General features: G+C 49.0%; 1 protein-coding gene across 3 annotated transcripts; it reads right to left on the minus strand.

Moving 5' to 3' along the window:
* Nucleotides 1-1,005: 1,005 nt before the first annotated feature.
* GTF3C2 (general transcription factor IIIC subunit 2) lies at nucleotides 1,006-21,352 on the minus strand. 3 transcript variants are annotated; one of them, XM_075535181.1, is made up of 20 exons: nucleotides 21,125-21,352; nucleotides 17,267-17,374; nucleotides 11,910-12,183; nucleotides 11,419-11,740; nucleotides 10,465-10,870; nucleotides 8,513-8,607; nucleotides 8,233-8,310; nucleotides 7,988-8,086; nucleotides 7,244-7,471; nucleotides 6,985-7,096; nucleotides 6,679-6,787; nucleotides 5,809-5,834; nucleotides 5,520-5,649; nucleotides 3,817-3,961; nucleotides 3,558-3,719; nucleotides 3,280-3,367; nucleotides 2,931-3,059; nucleotides 2,534-2,692; nucleotides 2,276-2,383; nucleotides 1,006-2,049 (listed from the first exon to the last, which is right to left on the minus strand). In XM_075535181.1, the coding sequence occupies exons 3-20, from the start codon at nucleotides 12,157-12,159 to the stop codon at nucleotides 1,897-1,899; spliced, it is 2,799 nt and encodes a 932-aa protein (XP_075391296.1). In that variant the 5' UTR covers nucleotides 12,160-12,183; nucleotides 17,267-17,374; nucleotides 21,125-21,352; the 3' UTR covers nucleotides 1,006-1,896. The 3 variants fall into 3 exon arrangements, with proteins under 3 accessions (XP_075391296.1, XP_075391297.1, XP_075391298.1); XM_075535182.1 differs by lacking the exon at nucleotides 21,125-21,352 and adding an exon at nucleotides 20,498-21,020; XM_075535183.1 differs by lacking the exon at nucleotides 17,267-17,374.
* Nucleotides 21,353-23,074: the final 1,722 nt, after the last annotated feature.

The following is a 23,074-nucleotide window of genomic DNA, read 5'->3' on the forward strand; positions in this document are numbered from 1 at the left end:
GCTGAGTTTAAGTCAAATGTGCCAATACCCACCCTTAAAAGATTGAATAACACATGCATCGTAAGAGCTTAATAAATGTTTATCCCATTCCCCTCCTGCCCCCTTGGGAACACATGGAGAAATCTGGGAAGGCTCCTTGGTGAAAGGAGGATGTGGCTGGGTCTTGAAAGACAATAGCACTCTGGTGGAGCTGGTGAAAAAGGCTCAGTCCTAGGAGGGCATAGTGTGAGCAAAGGCACGCAGGTAGAAAAGGGCAGGAACCAATGGAGAACATACCGTGAGTGTATGTGTGGGAGTGGGGGTAAGGGGTGCTAAGGACTGAGTGTAGTGGCTTGATGGGAGAGAAAGACCAAAGGCTGAAAGCATCCCAGTTCTCTTTTTGGAGGCGGAGAGCAGGGCTGCCTTGGCGGCAGCAGTGCAGATAAACTTCTTGGCCATGGAAAACACTTCCCTATCAGTGCAGAAACCTCACCCTGGCACCATGTGGGTTGGAGCCCCACACTAGGGTGGGGGTAACACTCGCCTCCTCGGGTTGTGGCTCCTCTGCTACTAGTGTGTGTCTTACATGAAAGGGATTAAACTACTGATTCATCTCAGATTTCCTGATGTCCGAGAAATGGCCTCCTTGGAGCAGCAGGAAGCTGTCCCCGACACCTGGCCAGTTAGAGCACCGCATGGTCTGTTCTTCGTAGGCACTTCCAGTGGGACTGTGGCCGACTTCTCTGCCCACAAGCCCCAGCCTATACTCTTGTGCACTCCAGGACTGGCTGCCTAGGTCTCCCTGCTGGAGTCTGTCTGTCTTGCTTGAGGGGCAACACTGAGTCTGCAGCATCCCCCAAAACAACACTTAACTAGAGGAGCGATAACCAGACAGAAATTACTGTTCTTGGGTTCTGAACACTCCTATATACACCGAGCTGAAACCAAGTAGCTAAACGTATTTAATAAGTCAGCAATGTGACAGTTACCATGAAGGATCAAAAAGCATGACTTGTAAAAGAATGGTTGAATAAACTGAAGAAATTTAATCTAGAGAAGAAAATACTCGGGGAACACATGATAGCTATTGTTAAATACTTAAAAGGCAATCACAGGGCAGAATGACTAGATTTCCTAACACCAATGGGTAAAATTTAGAGGTATGCTCTTTGACGATATAAAGGAAGATCTCTGAAACATGACTGTCTAGGAGTGTTCAAGTAGGGTCAGATGACCAGTGGCCAGGAATATTTCATAAGCAGGAGCAAGTAAGATCTGAGTCGCTGTTCTACTGGTAGGGTGTCTGCGGTGTTCCTCAGGTGAAGAAATACTATGAGCAGCTTCTGTCCAATAAATTACTATCACCCCTCCTAGGCCTACGTGGTGGTTACTGGAAAGAGGACGTTTGGGAAGGCAGTAACACTGGATTCTGGAATATAGTCAGACAGGTGCCTTCATGCAAATACCCTTTCCAACTCTCCAAACACCCACTCACATGTGATCTCAAAACACCCAGTACCTTTACTTGGCTGTACCTACTTCACAATAAGCTCAATATGAGCAATTTGACTCCCCAGCCTAGGTCAGGCCTGAGTGCTTCTTGTGAACCAAAGTGTTAGGCTACGGAGCCTTGAGAGTTCATGGAGGGAGCGCCCCCGTGCCCACAGGAGGCTGTGACCAGAGGAGAAAGTCTGTGGAAGGAGAGGGATCTAGAGAGGCCTGGTGAAGCAGGCCCCAAGGTTCCGGCCTGGGCAGCGGAACTGTCCAGGAAAGCCCCAGCCCTCTGGCTTCGGGCCTGGGCGCCATTTGTTCTCGGCAGACTTCATTCCAAGGGTCCATGTGGCCTAAGACTAGGGACTGGGCAGAAGGCAATGGCTGGCTGGAGTGGAAGCCGAGCCCTTCAGTGGGACAGGATACTTAGAACATAGCATTGAATTGGGCTTGGCTTTCAAGCTGCATACGGTGGCCCAATGGGGAGGTGAGTCCACGGATAAAATGGATCCGAACCAGCCCTGACTGCCCCCCAGATACCAGCCATCCGTAGGAGTCCAGGTTTGGGCTGAAACGTACCTGTGAATGGAAGACAACAGAGAGATGCCCACAGTTAATCCTTTGGAGCAACCATCGCAACAATCAAATGAGCCACAATCTGAATGGAAGGGGAAGACAATACAGCAGAGTGCAAGGTGGCTGAAGCCGTGTTCTCTTCTTAGCTGGCACCTGATCACAGGCCTAGAGCTGGGGCGGGGAAATGAACGTGGAGTGCACCAGAGAAGACAGGAGGCAAAGCTCTTACCTTATGAATAGCCTCCAGCTGCAGCCTGTCCAGGCAGAGCTGTGTGAGCCCCTCTCTCTCCTGCATGCGAAGCATTGGTTCCCTACGGAGCAGATTGTGGAAGGAACTCTGCAGGAGGAAGAAAGACAGCGTGCGGCTGCTGAAGTCGTGCATCTGTGTGCTGGAACCCCTAAGGGTCCCCCACCATCCAAGGGGTAAAGACAGGCTTCTAACTTTTCTAATGACGGCTGTGGAGCACTTCTCCCGGCCCCTACTTACCAAATCTGTGTCCTGAAAGAGCAAATAGTGATGGCTGACAGTTTCCGCGTAAGTTCGCGCCTTGGGAGGGTTGGGAGCCCCGGATGTAGCCCCAGATGAATACTGGGCTTGTTCTTCAGGGTTATCCTGATATGCAATCAGGTCTGCTTTATAGACAGGCTAAAGAGGAGAGCAGGAAATTACAGAGTCAAGGAAAGGGGACAGGAAACTGGTTTGAGGCTACAGAAATGTAGCAATGGAGGGCACTAGTGTGTTTTAAACACAGAGCTGGGAACATTATCCAAAGGTCGGTGCTAAGACTTTCAGGGAAATATCAGGAAAGGGTACTATGAGGCGTTAGAAAGGCTTGTGGAGGAGAATCCAAGAAATGGAACTGCCAGTGGATATTTATACGTACGAATCTTCGCTCCACAGGCCGCTTGACATTGATTGGGTTCAGTGCTAAATCAGGCATGACAGCTGCAATGAGCTCCCCGGATATATCTCCAGCGGCGATTGTCCCAAGCCAGTCTGACCCTGAAAGACTCTAATAGGAAGAGAAAGATTCCATTCGTTCATATCCATCAGTTCCCTCAACTAGTTCATAGGCTGGAGGAGGAGACAAGCACTTAATGACACAGTTACTGAGTCAATGAGTTAATGACACCTATCTATCCCTCCTTCTACCAAAAACTGCCCCCTCTGACCACTAGGTGAAGACTCGAGTCCGCTGTGAGATGAGGAACTGTGTGAGAGAAAGGGCTCACCCAGACAGTGCCTTTTCGAGGGGCAGTGAAGTAGGCTTTGAAACCAAGGTAACCAGCATCGATATAATGAATTCCACAGAGGCCATAACTGTAAGACAGAGAGGTAAAATTAAATCTTCCTTTTTAAAAATGAGCTTTAGTTCTTCTCTCTAGTCCTTCCCAAATTCAAATCATTGTCAGTGGGACAGCTCTCCACCCTTCTTCTCTCCTCACAAGAAATTGACAGCCTCAGCACCCCAGTCCCCGGGGTCTGTCCCCAGAGCTCCACCCTGCCGTACGAGGCATAGCAGTTGTCCTGAGCCACAGTGACACCATTGTAGGGAAGCAGCCAGGCCAGCTCTGTACTCAGGAAGCGCTTGATACAGTTTATTGGTTCATAGGGTCGTCGAAGGTCCCAGAATTTGATTTTTCGGTCACTTCCAGCAGAGACTAGAAAATGACTATGAAAAGATGGAAAATCCAGTATCAACAAAGCTGAAAGCATCTGCTTGCCCCAGTCTCCCCCCTCCACCTCAACAACCCTCTCGGAGTCCACACCTGTTGGCTTTGCACCACTGAAGGTTACGCACAGCCTGGTCGTGGGCCGGGAAACACTGGAAGGGGTAGAGCTTCAGGGAGCCGTCGGAGAGCCGTATCTGCTGCAGGGGTGAGTTAGTGGGCAGGTTCCAGAAAACCACCATGCCTGTGGTAGACACAAAACAAGCAGCTATGAAAGGCAGGCTCTCTCTTCTTTGTCCTACTCGCTCTACGTGCCTGGGATCTTGTCTTCTGCCGTGAGACAGAAAGGTATGGGGCATATGATCAGCTCTCCTACATTCCCTCCATGGTCTAACTAGTCAAGCTGATAGTTTAGTCCCAATTCTCATCCATAAGCAATTAACAACTGAGTCAAGGCCCTGCGGTGTAAAGAAGATACGTTGAATGCACTAAGTAAAAGGGCCATAAAACGGTCCTCTAAGACCAAGCTTGGCAAAGATGCAAATAAAGCCCGCCCCATCTTGTCATACGTTTCCTTTGGGGCACGGCCATACCCACTCAGCTGCTGTCCCCTTACAGTGTGGCAATGGAGCAGTCCCAACAAAGGCCAGACAGGCAGTTCTCAAAGCCGACACTGCGGACCATCTGGCCCTCAGAGAACAAGTTAGGAGCCCAAAGCTACAGATGTCGAGGGCTGGAAAGCAGATGGACAAATAGAGACTAATGTGGATGATGCAAAATCCCAACACAACACTGGCCGGGGAGAAGGTAATCAAAAGTAGAACTTGCATTCAATAGAAGACAAACGTTTGTGGCACACATGATTGGAAAGGGCTAAAGTCTTATCCATACACTCTGGGGCTGTAGCAGCCAGAAGGCCTTGGCTTTGTTGCTACTAGTTGTGACCCAGGGGATTCTAACGCTTGGGGATTCCAGGTGTGCAGAGTAGAAGCAGTTTGTTGGGTGTCTTAAGTGCCTCAAGATAGGTTTGAGGCACCAAACTTCCATTTAGTGGCCCAGTGTTTCACTGGATACCCAGCAGGCCTGAGCGACAGCTCAGTGCTGTAAATAATTCAGCAGTGGAGAAGGAGGTTGCGATAAAAGGGCTGGTACTGACACTCAACCCCTGGGATGTAGAATTAAAGGCTAAGTAGCTTTAGGAATTAAGACAGCGGAACAGCATCGAGTGTCAGGTATCTTGAAAATAATGAAGAGCATCACCCAAAAGAAAAGCCATTCGGAGCTGGAAAGAGATGGTTAAGAGGCACCAGCGTGCTAAAATCCCTAACTTCCCAGCAGGGCGTCTACGGGCCATGTCTAAAAAGAAAACTGTCATTTAAAAACCACCACACTACCACCTCCTCCTAACCCCAACGACCTAATGCTGTTTGTCATTTAAAAGGCATCTTAGGGAACTAGTGTCTCCGTGGTAAAAACATTAAGAGCTTAGCTATTCTTCTAGTTTCACTTCAGCATCTCCTCTACAAAGTTAAAATAATTAATTTGAATACCTTTTCATTTACTTATATAACAGGAGTCCATCTTTATGTCTGCAGAGAACACTGCATGAACTGACGTTCACCTACTCTTACTTTCTGAGTACAAAAGCTCTAGAGACTTGCCTTCTTCTTGGTATTTGCTGATACTGTTTGAATACTAATAAGTACAAAATACCCAGAACTGAAGCAAGATAGCAGCCGTGAAAGCCAGTCTGTATAGAAAGTTGAGAGTGCAGACGGGCTCAGGCTGGTTTTGGAGTTTACCATTATAGTATCCAGCAGCCAGGTGGTGGTGGGGTCGGGTGGGCATCCAGGCCAGACTAAGGCACTGACCACACTCCGAGGGGTCTGAGGCTTGCATCGACCCCACCTGAAGTGTTGCCACACACTCTACCTGCAGAGACCGAAGAGACAGGACCAGGGTTAGGGAAACCTGCTATGTAATCCAACAGAATGGGGAGCCGTTCCGGTAAAGGGGGGGGGCTCGCTGTGGGAGCAGCAGGAAGAAGCTCTAGAAGACAAGCCCAACGAAAGCAGTAGGTCGGTCACTCACCTTATAAATGGCCGACTTCTTCACATCTGTGAGGGAAGAAGAGCAGCAACGGGTGCTGAGAGTCCTAAAAGGCCGCCACCAGGCTTTGCTCTTCAAAGCCAGCCCCCCTCCCTCTTTAGATAACGACCCTCTCTTATACTTCAGCCCCATCCTCTTTCCTTCTATCACACCTGATAGCATCCCTCCTCCTCTCAGAATGGCTACCGCCACCCCTGCTCTCTTCTCCAGAATTTTGCTCATGTGCGTCTCTCCTCTGGTTCATGTCCAGTCACACAAAATACGTAAACCCTTCCTTCAGTCCACATTCACTTTTAGCCACTAACCTCACGTATATGATTCTTAAACTTCTTCAAAGAGTCATCTCCACTTACTATGCCCAGGTCCTCAACCCCATTCCCTCCTCCACCAGATCGCCCAGTAGGACCAGCCCCAGGCCCAAATCTGGGCAAGCTCCTCTTGAAATGTGCAGGACCCTGTCTTGACCCCTTCAAGCCGACCATCTCCTCCTCTCTTGGCAACAGAATGTGTGTTTGTGCACATGTGTGCGCACGCGTGGGGTGCTGAGGGCTGGAGAGGCTATGTGATGAGTGGCCCCCTCTTGTCAGCCCCAGCCCTCGGCTGCCCTCCACCCCCCACCTGGGGCAGCAAGAGGAGAAGGGCCAGAGAACATAGAGGGAGGCAGACTGGCAAAGTGCGGTTGTAAGACTGCAGGTGGCTAAGGAGAGGCTCAGGAACCAAGTATGAAGTCTGAACGGAAGGGGTGCCTGAGCTAAACCCTAGAGACTGCGCTGGGAGGGTTGCAGGGGAGCTGGAGGTCCGCCAAACTCCTGCCGCCCTTACAGCAGCCCTAACCTCCGCTGGGCTACTCACCTGGCGGCTGCTGGGCCAGCAGGGCCTCGGGATGGGGCAGGCTGAACAGCAGCACCTTCCCGTCTGAGCAGGCAAGCGCCAAAAGACCCAACCGGGGCAGGAGAGGAGCCTAGAGGGTAAGACCACACCTGCACTGAGCTTAATGCCCTCAGGTTCCCCTCAGAAAGTCTTTGAGGCCCCTGGAAATAGGATATGAGGTGGTGGAGAAGACTGGAAGCACTGCTCTCCCTTCCTCTGAGAACTCCCAGGGCCTCTCTCTGTCCTAGCTCTGCGTCTTATGGCCATCCCCCAAACACACAGAAGTACCTTCCGAGGGGTGCTTGGAAGCTCCCATGCTCCACTGGGGCAGAACTTGAGGTCCCAGATGCAACCGTTATCACAAGCAATCCCGTAGACAAAGTGGGCCCTGTTGTCAGAACTGGGGAGAGAAACCACGTGGGGAGGATAGGAAGGAGGAAGCCAAGGCTCTGAGAGCTGGGGCTCCACTTGTCTCCCCCAGTCCCAGCCCTCCTCCTCCTCGTCAAGTCCCCACCCTCCTAGGGCACTGTCCCAGCCCCCACCTCACCAGCTTTCTTGCTGCAAAGTCCCAAGGCCCCAGAGCTGGAGCAGCCCCGGGCCTGAATACAGCTGGCTCAATGAGTGCGTCTCATTCATGTCAGGGCTGGAGAACAGGGCCACATACTGCGAGGTTGTTGCCCCCTCTGGCACCGGGCACCACTCCAGAGCCCAGAGTGGTCCCCCCGTGAAGAAGGACATGTCCCAGCGCTCTGGGTGCGCTCTGATGGAGCTGAATCTAGAGGGAGGCGAAGAGGGGATGAAGAGAGGAATGCTTAGAAAGGAGTCAGGGACAAATGAAAGTGCCACCCGGCACTGGTGTGACCTGGCTTCAGCCGAGTCCGCAGGAGACAGGGAGGATGATCAAGAACAGTCTGCAAGGGAGAAGCCTCCTTAACCAGCCCTTGCAGCTTCCTCTTTTTGGCCCCCGAGTCTGTCCAGCTGCAGCTCACTTTGCAGATGGGCTGTTGAGGCTCCTTTACTACAATGTTCGCTCTAGGGGTCAGCCTGTCCAGGTCTCCCTGAGTAGACAAGGCTGTGTAGATGAAAAGGTGATGAACTGGTTCCCTCCAACATCTCCCTACCTTCCCCCAGTGATGAGGCAGCATTTGAGAGCGGACTCACTCTGGCCAGGAGACTTACCCCTGAGGCCAAGAAAACGGGAAAGGCAGGGCTACCTGGCCATCCCTGCGAACCCTTGTTTGTGCTGCTTCTGTCTCCGAGGATCAGAAAAGCGCTGAGCTGCAATCTTTACCTATTGATTCGGTAGAGTGTGCCGTCCTCAGGAAGTCCTTCCCGGTGTACAGAAAACAGCGGAGACTTCTCCTCCTGGGGCAGGTAGGGAGCAGCCTCACTGCAGGAAGGCAAAGAGAACAGCCTAACGTTGGAAGAGTTCCAACCATTCCAGGATTCTCCAAAATAGATCCAGAGCCCCGCTGTCACTCTTCCATCTCCTGTGGTGCCACCCCTCCAAGGTTCAGAAACGTCTCTTTAACTTACATTTCAGATAACAAATGCCACTTCCAGGCCAAAGGGATCCAGTCTGCAAACTCCCAGTACGAATGCTTCTGTTCTCGGCTAAGGGAACAGAAGCAGCCTTAATGAAGAGGCAGAGACCCCAGCGAGTCCTATCCAGCTTTTGGACAACGGAAATGGGGCTGGCGCAATGGAGAAATTTCTGCTTGTGAATGCTCTCTTTCCCCCACTGCCCCACTTCAGACCCCCATTCTGGACTCCAACATTACCCCTCTAGCCCTCCTGCCCATCCCCCACGTCTTACAGGTCCTTGGTGAGGTGGAAGCACTTCCACACAGGAGCCATGATGTGATTGGGTAAGCCATTGGGAGCCATTCCTCGGCAGTGAGGCTTCTGCTTCTATGGGATGGAATTGAAGAAAATGTAAAGGAAACCATTTCATAGGCTGGTGGGAAGTCCGAAAGGAGCAAGGTTCCCGTTTTCCTCTGCCTTTACTTTCCTTGGCATCACTTCCTCTCTAGTCCCTGCCCTATCAGCATCTGAAAAGACTTCATGCCAACGATTATAATTTCACCACCTTCTGCTTACACCTCCATTGGAATGATGACATGTGAATGACGTTGTGTACCCTCCTTGGTCTCTCCAAGGCATTCGATTCATAGGACACCCAGGGGCTATCTGAGGGTCCTGCCCCATGGGAGTCGCCCCACCTCCCTCATACACTCTCATGGGCTCCCCCTGCTCTCCCTGTAGACTCAATACTGACATTCCCCAGAGCCCCTCCTGCCTTCTGAATCACTCCTGAGAGCCACATCCACGGCCATAGCTCCGACTGCCAGCTTTACACCTGATGATCAGAGGTAGAACTTAGTGAAGGCAAACTTTTCTCCAAGTCCGAAGCCCACCCGGTATTGGGCCAAGCCACATCAAAACTGAGCAAATGGATATTCAAAGGCAGAGCATCCTGTTCATCATGGATTCGTGAACATTAATTTGGGGCTTTCCAAGTATTATACTGAGATGTCATCATCTTTTCTAGAAGATGCTGAGCTGTTTGTGCTCCTTTAGATGTTGCCCCCAGGCAAAGGAAGTCCTGGTCCCATACATCTAACTAGCCACCAGACATTCCCAGCTCATCCAGTGTGCAACACATCAAGACATAAACCAAGCAATCTCCCATCGGCCTGACTCCTTGACCCCTGCACGCTTCCCGTATTTCAGAAACCACTGCATGGTACCTGAACTAGAAAGTCCTGTTCCTCAAGTAGAAAGAAATGCTTTGAGAATGGTGATGGCAACATTGTACAAATGTGCTTGACACAATGGATGGATTGTGATGAGATGTACGAGCCCCCAATACAATGATTAAAACAAACCCCAAACAACTCCCATTCAACTTCTTCCTTCAATTCCCTGTTAACGCTCTTCTCCATCTCTTGCACCTGTCCCTCTCTCACCTTCTCATCTTTCACTGTGGTTCTGGCCTTCCCTCCCCCTCACTTGGGTAAACGAAGCCATCTTCTAAATGTCAGCTGCAGCCTGATCTAGTTCCCTAACCGATCACATTTAGCTTCTTACTTAAAAACCTGTGTGTGCCCCGCATAGCTGCTCCACTCTAGGCCCTAGAGCCATTTCCCATGCTGATCACTGGAATTACCTGCCGACCTGATGAAAACGACAGATCCACGCGCTCCATTTGCAACCTAATGAATCAAATCTCTAGGGTCCAGAGATCTGTACTATAGAGATCTGTACCAGATCCCCAGGGGATTCCAACCACCAACCCTTTGGGAAACCTGCCCCTAGAAGATGAAAGGCATCCACTAGCACAGCACACACGCAATGCTTCATCAACCTCTGTCCTTTCATCCCAACGTAATCTTTGCCACCACTTTGATCCAAGACTCTGGCCAGAACCTGTTTCTGGGAAAACCAGTCCCTTGGGGAATTTCCAAAACCTAGCTCAACACCACCTCTCTGTGACACCCCCCCCCCCCCCGCCCCAATCAATGAATCACCAGTCCTCTACATGCCTACACTCTCACATTTATTTCCTAGAGGGAAAGAGATGCTCAGTATAGGACTACTCTTGGTTCTGAGCCCCCTCCCCCATCTCCGTAATGCCTCAACTGCTTTTGACGTTATCCTTAGCGTCTTTGACCTATTTGGACATCACGGTTCCTAAGCCAAAGCTATCCTTTTCCACACTCTGCTGAACCCCTAAGAACCCCAGTGGTTCTTATCCTTTCAGGTTACCCCGGAAGTGGATCCTCGAGGAGCGCTTCGGGGCACCGCAGGCACAGTGGACGCGGTGGGCACAGTGGGTGCAGCGGGCACTGTAGGCGCGGCGGGCACTGTGGGTGCGGTGGGCACTGTAGGCGTGGCAGGCACTGCGGGCGCAGCAGGCACTGCAGGCTCAGGGTCGGAGGAGCTTTCACTCGGGATCTCACTCTCTTCTTCCTCTTCTGTCTTAACCCGGAGAACAAAGTCTTCGTCTCCCGCGGTATCATCCTCTCCTCCCACCACACCTTGAGGATCTGCCTCCAGCTGGCTCTGCTTCAGCGTGGTGGGGCTGTTCAACCTGGCGCCCTCAGGACAGGCCACTGGAGCAGGCAGTGTTGTGGAGAACTCCTCAGCCAGTTCATGAAGATACAGAAGTGCCCTGGGGAACAGGGCAGAGACAGAGCCATACTCACAAACGCTCACCCGAGGGCCCACTCTTCCAGACACTTGTCTCACTGGCTGCTCCCCGTAACCCTGTGAAGCAGGTACACATCTCCCCTTCCCCTCTGGCAGAAGAAACAGAAACTCAGGAAAGTTAAGTGGCTTGGCCAAGATGACTCAGAATACAGTCTGAATTCAGAACCCAGGTCTTCCAAAAGTCAATGCACCTTTCCCCTACCACAGTCAAAGGCCATGGCGGGACAGGGAAGAGTGGAAGGGCACATATATACGGATGCAGAGGGGGTGCTCAGGCAGAAGGTGACTGGGGGCTAGGAGGTACAAGACACAGAAAGGTAACCTACCAGACAGACAGTCAGCAGAGATTAAAAGTTGCTGTGCTCAGAGCTAAATCATCCAAGTTCCCAGAACCCAGACACCACCCATGCTTACCTGATACCTCATCAGTCGTCTCTTCTCCAACACCTGCCCCACCCTGATCCCTTCACCCCAACCCCCCTCCACCAAGCTGTGCCCCACAATCCTTACACTTGGGCAGCCCTTCGGCGGGGTCGTTCCCCAGGAGGGGTCTCAAAGTCCTCAGGGGGCCTCTTTGGAGGTGGAGACTCTGGCTGATCTAGGCCTTTGGACAACTTCAGCAGTAGCAGCTCTGCCTTGGACTTTCGACCTCGTTTCTTAGGCATGGGGGCGGAAAGAGGGTTGGATTGATCTAAGAGGCCAGGAACCAGAGGGGCTGATGGAGGATTAGGCTGTTGGGGCCTTTTGGGGCCTTTTCGTGTCCTACCACCTCTCTTCCGGCCAGGCTTTGAGGCCCTAGGCTTTGAGACTTTTGCCATCTCTGAAGAAAGATCTGTAGAGAAGAATATGGGTCTGTGAGAGGGGACCGGAGCTCAGGCCAACCCCTGCTGAAACCTCTTCTTTGGAGTAGCTTATACCATACACAGGTGTGTGAGATCCTGTGCGTTCAACCTGCTCTCGTATCTTAAGCTAGGAGCGCAGAGCACAGACAAGGCCCTTACCTTGCTGTTCCAGTCGGGAGACACCTTCCTGCTCTAGAGGGAGCCTCCTCTTTTCAGGAGAATCCTCGAATCCAGGCAAAGGGCTAGGTAAAGACATCTCTATGGAAGCTTCGGTGGCACTGGTCATTTCTGAAGAGGCCTTGGCGTCAAGCTGGTTTAGCACTTCCGGTCCGGGAGAGTCTACCACAGTCATGTTCCCCACGGGGCCGGCCTCCCCCAGGGCAACACAGCCGACCCCGCAGGTATCCATCAGCACCCCCCACAATGGCTGCCCCTGCACACAGAGACAGACAAATGAGTAGAGGGCAGAAGCAAATGCCCGCGCTTACATGCATGCCAAGCTCAGCCTCGTCTGCTTCTGTTTTCCCTCTCCACACCTCATGCCCAGACACCCAAGCTCCCCATCACTTTTTCACTGAGCCAACCACTGACAAAGCATGTTCTCCAGGTCAGGCCCTGCCCAAGGCACTGCTTCTATGGCAATTAAACAAGGGAGACCAGGTTCCTGCCTGCATGCAACTTACACTCACTCTTATAAGCAATTAGGAATGAAAGCAACCTACCATTCGCTATAGCCAAGTACTATGCTTAATTTGTTATTTAATTTAAAAGTTACAGAGCTTCTTGGAAAAAGATTGCAATATACACAATTATTCAACCCTGTCCCCACTCCAAACCTAGTGACTGAATCAAACTGCCCCATACCCACTCACCCACAAAATGCAAACAAGAAAAGCCTATCGTGAACCTAGGGGGAGGCCACCACTTTGTCTCTGCCAGATCAGGCAGTGCCACCGTGAGAGTGAGCTCTGGAACCACCCTGCTTCACTGAGTCTCGAGAGTTTGCCACCTCTGACATAGTTGTCTATTGCTTGTTTGGGTGTAAATCCTTGAGTTTTTCCCCTCTGACCTAACAGTTGCCACCTTACACACGTTCCAGCTTTCACAGCAACCCAAGGAGGATGGCTAGACCTAATGACCACCCCTGTGGATATTACTCTGGGAACAGATTTCAGACTAAGAATTGCCTGGTATCTTGCCATCAATTTACACTTGGACAGGTGAGGTGGGTGGTCACAAGACATTTCAGGACCAATCCCCTCCAGCAAGAGATCACATCCTCAGTAAATAATGGGTAAAGCTGCATTAATCCTCATTTTCTTCAAACTCAGAAATAAGCCAGCTGTGGGCCCATGGGGCACGACAGAAACAATAGTGACCATTACACCACAAACCCTGAGCAACCTCCAACTGCACAGTGTCTTGCCAGAATCAACTGTTTACCAGTGATAAATAAAGGAGGAGAAAACGCTCAAGCTCCAGAAGAGAACTACCTACAGGTCTCTATGCACCTTAATGATAAGGAATGAGCCAACCTCAAAGGGAAAGCACACTAATACAAACACTATAAAAATAAAGTTCCCAACAGTCTCCCTTGAAGAAGCTAATCTACACAGATTATAAACTAGTTTAACACTAGCCAACCTTTGAGTGTGCTAAGGAGCTACTGCAATATCATGTGCTAAGGATATGATACACTACGATCCATACAATGTAACAGCACTCAGGTAAACAGAGATCAGAAGAATCCACCCACACTGTTCTCTGGTCACCAGCAAATCCCCATACAACTGCCTGTTGCTGCCAAGTGGGTTCCAATCTACATCCGCTCCTATACAACGGAGTAGAACTACCCGATACGGTTTCCACGGCAGTAAATCTTACTGAAGCCAACTGCCAGAGCTTTCTCTGTGGAGCGTCTCACGGTGGGTCCAAACTGCTGACCTTTCTCTCGGTTTATAGCCGGGCATGTAACCACAGCACTACCAGGCTTTCTTACCTGGTAAGAGCTATTCCTCAAATTAGCAATAAAGAAAAGATATCCAACATCGGACCTATACACAAGCTAGTACAGAAATTGGAAGAAAAAAAAAGAGGGGGGTATCTCTTTTGAAGAATTGCTCTAAAAAATAACACGTCCATAAAAAAACTTTCCTAGTATCATGAAAGCCAATGAGACTGAATTCCAAGAAACAAGAAAGTAACAAAGCTGCAGGAGTTTAAAGATACACCAGTGGCAAGATAAAAAGAAAGCAAGTCTAAGAATAAAATCATAGAAATTAACACTACAGAAGCAACGACATGAAGGACAAGGCCTGAAAAAAACCCCACACAAATTACAGACCAAGAAATACCCATGCAGATACTAAATTTTAAACAAAAATAGTAAGTGCCAAGAAGCATGCCTTTACCAAGAAAGAAAGGGGGGGGTGGGTTTCAGTTCTCAGAGACATTTGGTGGCAAAAGATAAAGACACAGGGTCCCGAGAAAGGATGTGGTTTAAGAATCCGTTACTTAACTAGGATGCCATTAAAGTAAAGGGCAACAGGATGACATTCTAAATAGGCAAGATCCTAGGAATTATATAACACTCCAACACCCTTACTAAATAATAATAATTCAAAAGTCTATTTGAAAACCCTATTTAGCTAATTGAAAGAGATGTAAAGAATATTCGAATGGAGAAAGTGTGACATGAAGAGTGCTAGCAAGCATTTCATTGAGGGAAACATCAAAGTGAGTTTAAGTAACCGTGGCAACTCCAGGTCTAAGAGACCAACGGAAACATTGTAAAGGCCCCAACATGTAAAAACACCACTACTCTAAAACTAGTCTGAGATGAACAGTTTTAGGCTATCATGCAGACTAAGACAAAAGAAGTATCCTAATTTTGCTTTTGAGGTTGAGAAATTGGAAAACATTGGGTTTGTTTAGCACCATTTAGAGGCTCAGAAAAACTGAAAATACAGTATATTACATTCCTTCCAAAATAACCAGTAAGCACAGAAATCATAAAAAGTTTTAGAGACCCAGGAAAAGACTGAAAGTAGAAGCACCGGGGTTCAAGCAGAAAGCAAGTGTTTTGAGACTGATGATGGCAACAAATGTACAAATGTGCCTGACACAATGGATAGATGTATGGATTGTGATGAGTTGTATGAGCCCCAATAAAATGAAAAGAAAAAAAAGAGAAAGAGAGAGCGCGAGCGAGCCCTGGTGGTGCAACAGTTAAGCGCTTGGCTATGACCCAAAATGTCAATGGAACCTGCCAGCCATGCCACAGGAGGAAAAGACTTGAGCTGACCTGCTCCTACAGGAAGGCTCGCTTGTGGAATGCCCGTGGGTGCAAACCACTGAACTGCTGTGGGGAGCAGCCTGTGTTACCCACCATGCCGCCAGGGCTCCTGAGACAGGCACTCAAAAAGGTGAACGTGAAGAGGGGAATTAAAATACACAGGGCATCTGTGAGCAGGTACTGTGATTGTGCATAGCAAAGCTGAACATGGGAAACGTACTGAGTGGGAAGGAAAGGGAGTTCACAGAGAATAAAACCTCAAACCACATCAACTTCAGTATCACGAACTTCTAGACATCAAATAACAGCATCGAAATACATAAAGCAAAAAAAAGCTAAAAAATATAAAGCAAAATCTTCAAGAAATTGAAGATGTACTTCTTTTAGACGCTGACAGAGCACACAAGTAAGGATGGAAAAGAGTCGGCATGAGTCAGCTGAATACAGAGACCAGACAACAGCAGCAACGCCCAGGTCAAGGTTCAGCTGCATAGCACAGAGCATCCATTACTCATGTTAAACAGAAAGGGACTTATTTTAGGGTAGTGAATGGTTCAGATCAGAGGATGTCAAAGTGTGACTCCCAAACCAGTAGTGCCAGCATCACCAGGGAATCTATTGCAATGAAAATTTCCAGTGCTAAATATAAACTAAACCCCAAACTCACTGCCATCAAGTCAATTTCCGACTCATAGTTATTTTACAGGACAGAGTAAAACTGCCCCATTTGCAGGTCCAAGGCTGTGAATCTTTACAGGAGCAGACAGCCTCACCTTCCGCACAGCAGCTTCTGGTTTCAAACTGCTGACCTTGAAGTTAGCAGCCCAACACAAACTACTAGGGCACCAGAACCTCCAAGACTTACTGAATCAGAGACTCTGAAGGTTGAGGAGCAAGTCGTGGTTTAAGATGACCTTCCAGTGATACTAGTACTTAAGTTTGAGCCATACTGGGTACCATGAACTTCTAAACATCAAGATATATAAAGCAAAACCTTCAAAAAATACAAGATCTACTTAAAACTGTACAGCCATGGAAGCAGGTCACTATGACTCAAAACTGACTCAATGGTAATTGGGCATTTGTCTGCCAAATCAGAAAACCACCTGACTATACGACGAAGACAATTCCCGAGATACCAGATTCAGAACCAGACCTCTGCCACAATCGTCACCAGCAAAATGAAACAAACAAACAGACAAACAACCTGACTGGCCCCTCCCTACTCACATCCAAGTTCCCCAAGAGCAGCATGTCCTGCTGGGTAAACACGAAGTCACAGTCAAAATCTTGAGGGTAAAACGTTCCAGGAAACAGTTCTAGCTTTCCACTGGAACTTTCTTGAACTCACATGCCATTATATTTCAGGGCAGAAAGTAGGATTAAGGTCTTCTCAATTTCTTTCTGATACCACATGTAAACCAAGTTCTCCCCAATTTGGGAAAAAAGAAAAAGGCAGGGGGCTGCTTTTAAGCTCAAGAACATTCAACTAAACTACTGCAATTCACTCCGCTGTCACCCTGCACCCCACAATCACTCAACCCCCAAATTTCCAAAAGCACTCTGACATGCCACCAGCAGTGGATACTTCTTCCGTCAGCGCAGGCAGACAGCCTCGCCTTTCTCTTGTAGTGGGTTCCAACCACTGACTCTCAGCTAGCAGTCCAACAGATAACCCACTACACCACCAAAGCTCCCGAGTCAGGCACCGCTCTCCCATATGTGCTGTTGAGGGAACTGAGGCTTGGCGCACAGGCAGGACCCGCCCAAAGTCACATGATGGAATCTGATTTGCGCACAGAATCCAGCGTCAGGGCCTTGCACTGGCTGTGGCTGGTGATCGGATCCTCCTCTTGGCTGGTGGGGGCGGTCATCTACAAAGTGCTGAGCACATTGTTTGCTCAAACCCACCACAGACAAGTGGGCTGCTGCCAGGGGCTGCGTCAGGCACTAGGACTGGCTGTGGTGGCTCCGGCAGGGGGTGGCTGGCTTGCTCTGGAAACCCAGCAGTGGCTGACGGCCATAAGGGAGGAGTGGCATGGTCCACTGATCCCTCCAATTTCTCCCCAGGTCAGCCACATCCTGTCTAGCTTAGATTCCCTCATTTTAGTCTGTCTCTTGTTGACACTCCAAATTTCCTCTCTTTTGGTCTGCTTGCTCCACAGGCCTGGCAAAATTCAAACCCTGGGAATCCAATCATCCACATTTGGGATGCATGTACCTAAATTGCGGAGCGCTGGCAAGCCCGCTCTCTCTAGTCAGCTCCCACACCCTCTTCCCCTCCAATCTCTGATCCCCTGGTCTCAGCAGATGACTTTGCCTCTGATCTCTGAAACAAAAAACAAAGCCATTAGATGGGAAATAGTTCAATTTATTGTCAAGTAGGCTAACACCCCCTGCATCTGATCCAATTACAATGAAGTTTGGCCACTAAACCAGCCGACCAATTGTGGATTGGAGCTCTCACCCTTTGATCCTATGGCCTAAGGAGACACCAGTTAGTGAAGATCCTATTTCCATTTGCTCCTTCTAAACATTTAAATGTGTCCAACATTCTCACCTTGACACAGACAACTACCCTTCAAGCCCTAATGTGCCCCATTCTTCTCCTTTTGAGAGTCCTTCCTTAATGCTCTCATTGCTCAGCTTCATTTTCACTCAGGGAGCGCAGCAACACATCACTATGCCAATCATCATCCTCAGCCTCCTTCAACTGAACCTCCCGGTACTCTTCCCACTCCATTCAAAATAGTTTCTTGAGAAGCAGTTCAAGTGTGACAATCTAGTTTTTAATTTTTTTCTCGTTTAAATGGAGTGTTTCACTCACACCATTTGGTGTGTATATATATATATATATAGTAACTCACTTTTCTTTTTCCAAAGCATTCAACTTGGTTTGCTCTCTTTTCTAGAATTGCTTTTACCCAATTGTTACAATTGTTACCAAATATTTATAAAACATGTACAAAATGTAAAGTGACATTAAAACACCCATCTGCTGTGTTTCAGCTTAGTTTTCTGAGAAAATAATTCTGTACAAACCTCCCTAAATTGAAATATACATTGCATTTATAGAAATGACATACCAAAAAAAAAAAAAGCCATACCCACTGCTGTCAATCAATTCTAACTCATGGTAACCCAACTGGCAGTGGGGTGGACACCAGTAGAACGACTTTTTTAGAATGACTTTTCTTGATGTTTTACAAAGTCTTTGGCATATAACTTAAATAGCAGTAGAGTGACTTTGGACAAGCATTCAACTCAACTTGGGGATGCGAGTGCCCGAACCAATAAAAGCCTAAGTCTGTAAGCTTTGAGCATTCACTGTGGCCTGAGCCTGAGCCTGTGTGCTTTAGCGAGGAAGGACGGTTTACACAGTGAGCTGCTAATGGAGGAGAGCATCGGAATGTCTGGGAGGTTTTTCTTATCCATGTACCTAGACCTCATTCTTCTTGGCTGCTCTGTGGTGTTCCACAGACTGAGTCTAGATATTTCCCACTTAAATGGCAATTAGGCTACAACACTATTATGAATAATATTGCAGTGAATATTCTAGTATAGATCTCTCCATAAATGAGAATTTACTTTTCTAGAATGACTATTTGGAAGTAAAATTGGTGTACTGGATTGAAAGGTATGCACACTTTGCTATTTAATTTACACTGCCAAATAGCTCATCAAAATGTTAACCAGTTTGTACTTGTTAGCTTCCGCCATGACACCGTGCACCACAGAAGAAATGTTCCCTGCTCCCGTCACTTGTAGATTGGGCTTTCACTAGCTGATTTTAGGAGATTGCCAGAACTTTCTTACCCTAGTCTCCTTTCTGTACATTTTACTCACACCCTTATTATCAGTTTGCCATCTAACTTTTACAGTTTTTGCCAATCAGAGGGGTGAAAGAATTCTTCTCTACTTCATTTGCATTGTCCTGATAACTGACTTTAGAAACTTTTTAGATGCTAGATATCTATGTGTCCTCTACGAATTGCCTACACATACTTCGTATTTTCATGGAACGTATGTGGAAGTTAGATCATATATGCTGCACATATTCTCTCCCTGTGTCTAATTAACTTTTAACGTCATTCACAATGTTTCTTACTAAATTGAAGTGTAAAAAGTTTAAGAGTTGAACACATCAATCTTTTCCTTTACGGCTTCTTAGTTGTGTTTTTAAACATCTCCTACTCCACTGATATAAACATGTCCCTGGCCCACTCAACTCACAGCACCTCTATACACAATGGAGCAAAGTGCTGCCGGGTCCCGTGCCAACCCCAAGACCAACTTTGGATCAGGTCCTTGTGATCCATAGGGCTATCATTGGCTGATGTCTGCAAGTAGATAACCAGGCAGTTCCTCCTGGCCCACTCTAGTCTGGAAGCTCTGCTGAAGCCTGAAGCACTGATGGGGCAGTGGTAAAAGGGTTGCTTTCTATGCAGGAGACAAAAGTTGATTCCCTGTCAATTGATCCCACTGCAGCTTACTGCTTGACTGTCAGTGGAGGTGTGTGTTGCTGTGTTTCATACTTACCTTCCCTGAAAGTGGAGCCCTGGGGGCGTGGTGGTTCAAACTCATCAGTCACAACATGGGAGACTGATGAGGCTGTCTGCTCCCACTAAGACTGAAAGTCTGGGAAATCCAAAGGAGTTCTACTTTGCCCTTTGTGGTCACTATTAGTCCAATTGCATCAATAGCAGTGGGTCTGGGGTCTTCCCTACGCACTTCCAAAGATCTTACATATCTAGTTCACCACTGTAACTACATTTGACACGATAAAAGCAATGGTTAAAATTCTATGGACTGAATGACGTACTCAATGGTATAAAAAGTCCTTTAAGGATTCACCTCTCATTAAAGGCAACAAAAGGGTGTGGTGGCGAATGTCTTACTCAGGGTTTCACAATGCAAATTTTGGACAGAGTAAAGGAGCGGGTGTCCGGTAAATTTTAGTTGCAAGGTTAATAAAATCTTCTATTTGCACCCCAACATGCTTGGTTGCCTTGCTGATTCAGACTGCTAGTCTGACCTCACTGGCCAAAAAAAAAAAAAAAAGTTAAATAACAAATATACAATTTCTTAAAACACACAGTTTGGACTAACGCACAGTTTCTCAAAGTGCTCCTAAAGTACTGCAGGTGATATGCAAGGGAATTTCAATGGTACAAGGATGAATAGCGCAATAGATATAATTTCACATATCTATCTAGGAACAAAAATAAAGCTGTAAAGAGCCATGGAACTCATGGCTTCATGCACATTGCTTTGATCAAGACCAAAGCATTTGAAATAAATCCGTTTAAAGAAAACAATAAAGTAACAGTCCAACTGGTAAGCATGGCAAAGATGCTAACAATGGTACCGGAGTAACTTCAAATTGGGTAACACTATACCGCAGGGGTGAAGACGCTCGGCTATTTCCTACCCGCCTAGAACAAAGAGTTACCTCGCGTCGGGTCCAAGTCGCCACCTCAGCCTTTCCCAGCAGACAGTCAACGGGGAAAAGGGAGCGGACAGGGAAACATAACTGGCCCTCGGCTCGCCAATGGGGTTGTAGCGCGCGGGGAACAACCCCCGGGGTGGAAGAGCCTCATCTAGGGAGGGACTGGACACAGCTGAAAGAAGTGATTGATCGCCCGCAACCGCCGAGGGCGACTGCCTGCCCTTCTCCGCTATGGGCGTGGGGGCAGCTTTCCTCACTAGCCTGTGCCCGAGGCGAGCGAGCCCTGTCCTTTGCCTTTCTTTAAACGCTAACGGTGTGGTGCGAGGCATGACTGCGATTTCGCTGTGTGCGAAGGAGGCAGCACAAGCAGTGCCGCGGCCTGGCCCCGCGGAGCCGTGCTGGAGGGCGGGCGCGAGAACCGTAGTGAGAGATGGGGGGACGCATGGTTGCCACTGTTGGGGAAGGAGGTGGGGCGCACGGTGGTTTTCGACGGGAATACAGAGGGCAGAGGTCGCGATGCTGTGCGGCGACGGAATACTCGAGCCCGGTGCCGCTTCTCTAGATCTACACAAAAAGAAGGGGGAGGAGTAATCGTAGGGGCCCCAGCACACCCAGCTGCGGTACACTCACCCTCACCAAAGTCCTTCCGGAAGTCCAAGTTCGAAGATGGCGCCGCCCGTCTGGTCGCGGTTTTATGACGAAATCTGGCAAGTCCTCTTCTTTGAACTCCCGACACAAAGTAAACACGTGAGCTTAGCGGGAGTTTGTGCCCGGCGTTCTGCGCCGGACTGTGTCTCCCAGAAGGCGGTGCGGCGCGAGTCCCGGAGGCCCTCGGGAGCCCGCGGGGCTGGGGCAGCGTGAGCGGGCCGCGCGCGGCGCACGGCCTCCTGGGAATTGCAGTGTCCGCACGGAGGCTGGCGCCTGCGCAGTGGCCTTGCCGCGCCCCCGCCGGGCCGCGGGCGGGCCCGAGCTCCGCGCGCCGCCGCGTCCTGCCCGTTTGGCAAAACCATTACTGGTCGGGGGTGTCAGCTGGCCCAGTTGGAGCCTAAGACGGAGTAGAAGACTAAGAAAAGCTCGCCGCCTGCCGTAGCCATGGAATGGCAGCGAGCTGTGGAGATCCAGCTACTCGTGCTGTTAGCTAAACCAGAGGCAAGAAAGGAAATGGGGCCTAGCCAGAGGGCAGGCTAGGGGCGAAGGAACAGGTCTAGGGAGTTCTGGCCTGGAAGGGTGTGTGACCGAATGGACCTTGTGCCCAGTCACTCGCTGTTACTGCTGCATCGAGTGGGTTCCGGCCCAGAGTGACCCTATGCACAACCGAACGAAGCGCTGCCCGGTCCTCAGAATCGTTCCTGGGCTTGAGCTCATTGCTGCAGCCACTGTGCCAATCCATCTTCTTGTGGGCCGTCCCCTTTACTGACCCTCTGCTTTAGTGAGTGTAACAAGTTTCTGCCAGTTCCTGAGGCACTTAAAGCCTTACCACTTTCACAGGTTTCTGAACCTCAGAGGTGAGGCTGCCTACTAGGTGAGAATGTGCCTAAAGCCAAAGGCATTCCAGACAACTGTAGGTTTCATCCTAAGCCCCACATTGATTTTCTGACCACCAAACTGCCAAGGTCAATTCCCAAGGAGACCGGGAGACAATATGCCTGAGCAATCTCCTAGGTAATCCAGAAAGGCAGAGAAAAACAGTTTGCCTTCCAGAAAGATAGAAGTCTAATCAGGATCCCACACAAAGTATAAGCAAAAGTGACTTAAGGGAGTCTCCCTCAAAACTATTACATCTACATAGGGAAGAGCTAGCTCTTCTTTGGCAAGCCTTGGTATGGAGTGGGTTACATTCAGCTCCTCACCACAAGGTCAGCAGTTCACCCCAAGGGGCAAAGATGAGGCTTTCTACTCCAGTAGAGTTACAGTCTCAGAAACCTACAGGGACAGTTTTACTTTGTCTTATAAGTCCCATATGAGTTGGAACAGACTTGGTGACCGTGTTTCTGAGATCTCTTTTGCCCTTCCCCAATCTGGCAAGCTGACTGTCTTTACTAAGGAGTCCTGGTGGCATAGTGGATTCTACTTTGGGTTGCTAACCACAAGGTCAGCAGCTTGAGCCTACCAGGTGCTTCATGGGAGAAAGGCAAGGCTTGCTGCACCTGTGTGTGAAGACTTATAACCTTGAAAATCCAAAGGAGCAGTACTACCCTATCCCAGTCAAGACCTATAGAGAAGTTACTGCTCAACTCTGTATGCAAACCACTGATCCTGTCTTGCTTTGGGGATTTAGTCTGACAGTTTTGATACCAAATCCCCCAGGGAAACAAACTTTCCTCCCAAATAATTCCACCCACGAAATTCCTCTGGTTGTGCAAACCATTTAAGGAAAGGGTAGAGGAGCTAGCCAAGAGGGATGAAGGGATTACCCAATTCTACTCCCATTCCACTTCCTCTTAGTGGCCTGAAGACAAGCTAAGGCTTTGCAGTAGCCTTAGCTACAGGAATAAGTCCATGGTGAAAGCAAAAAACGGGGCATATTTGAGGCTGCCCTTCCCTCAATGTATTTGAAATACTTCTCTGATGGACAGCTGT

Source organism: Tenrec ecaudatus, chromosome 17, assembly GCF_050624435.1.
Source record: "Tenrec ecaudatus isolate mTenEca1 chromosome 17, mTenEca1.hap1, whole genome shotgun sequence".
Classification (NCBI taxonomy): domain Eukaryota; kingdom Metazoa; phylum Chordata; class Mammalia; order Afrosoricida; family Tenrecidae; genus Tenrec; species Tenrec ecaudatus.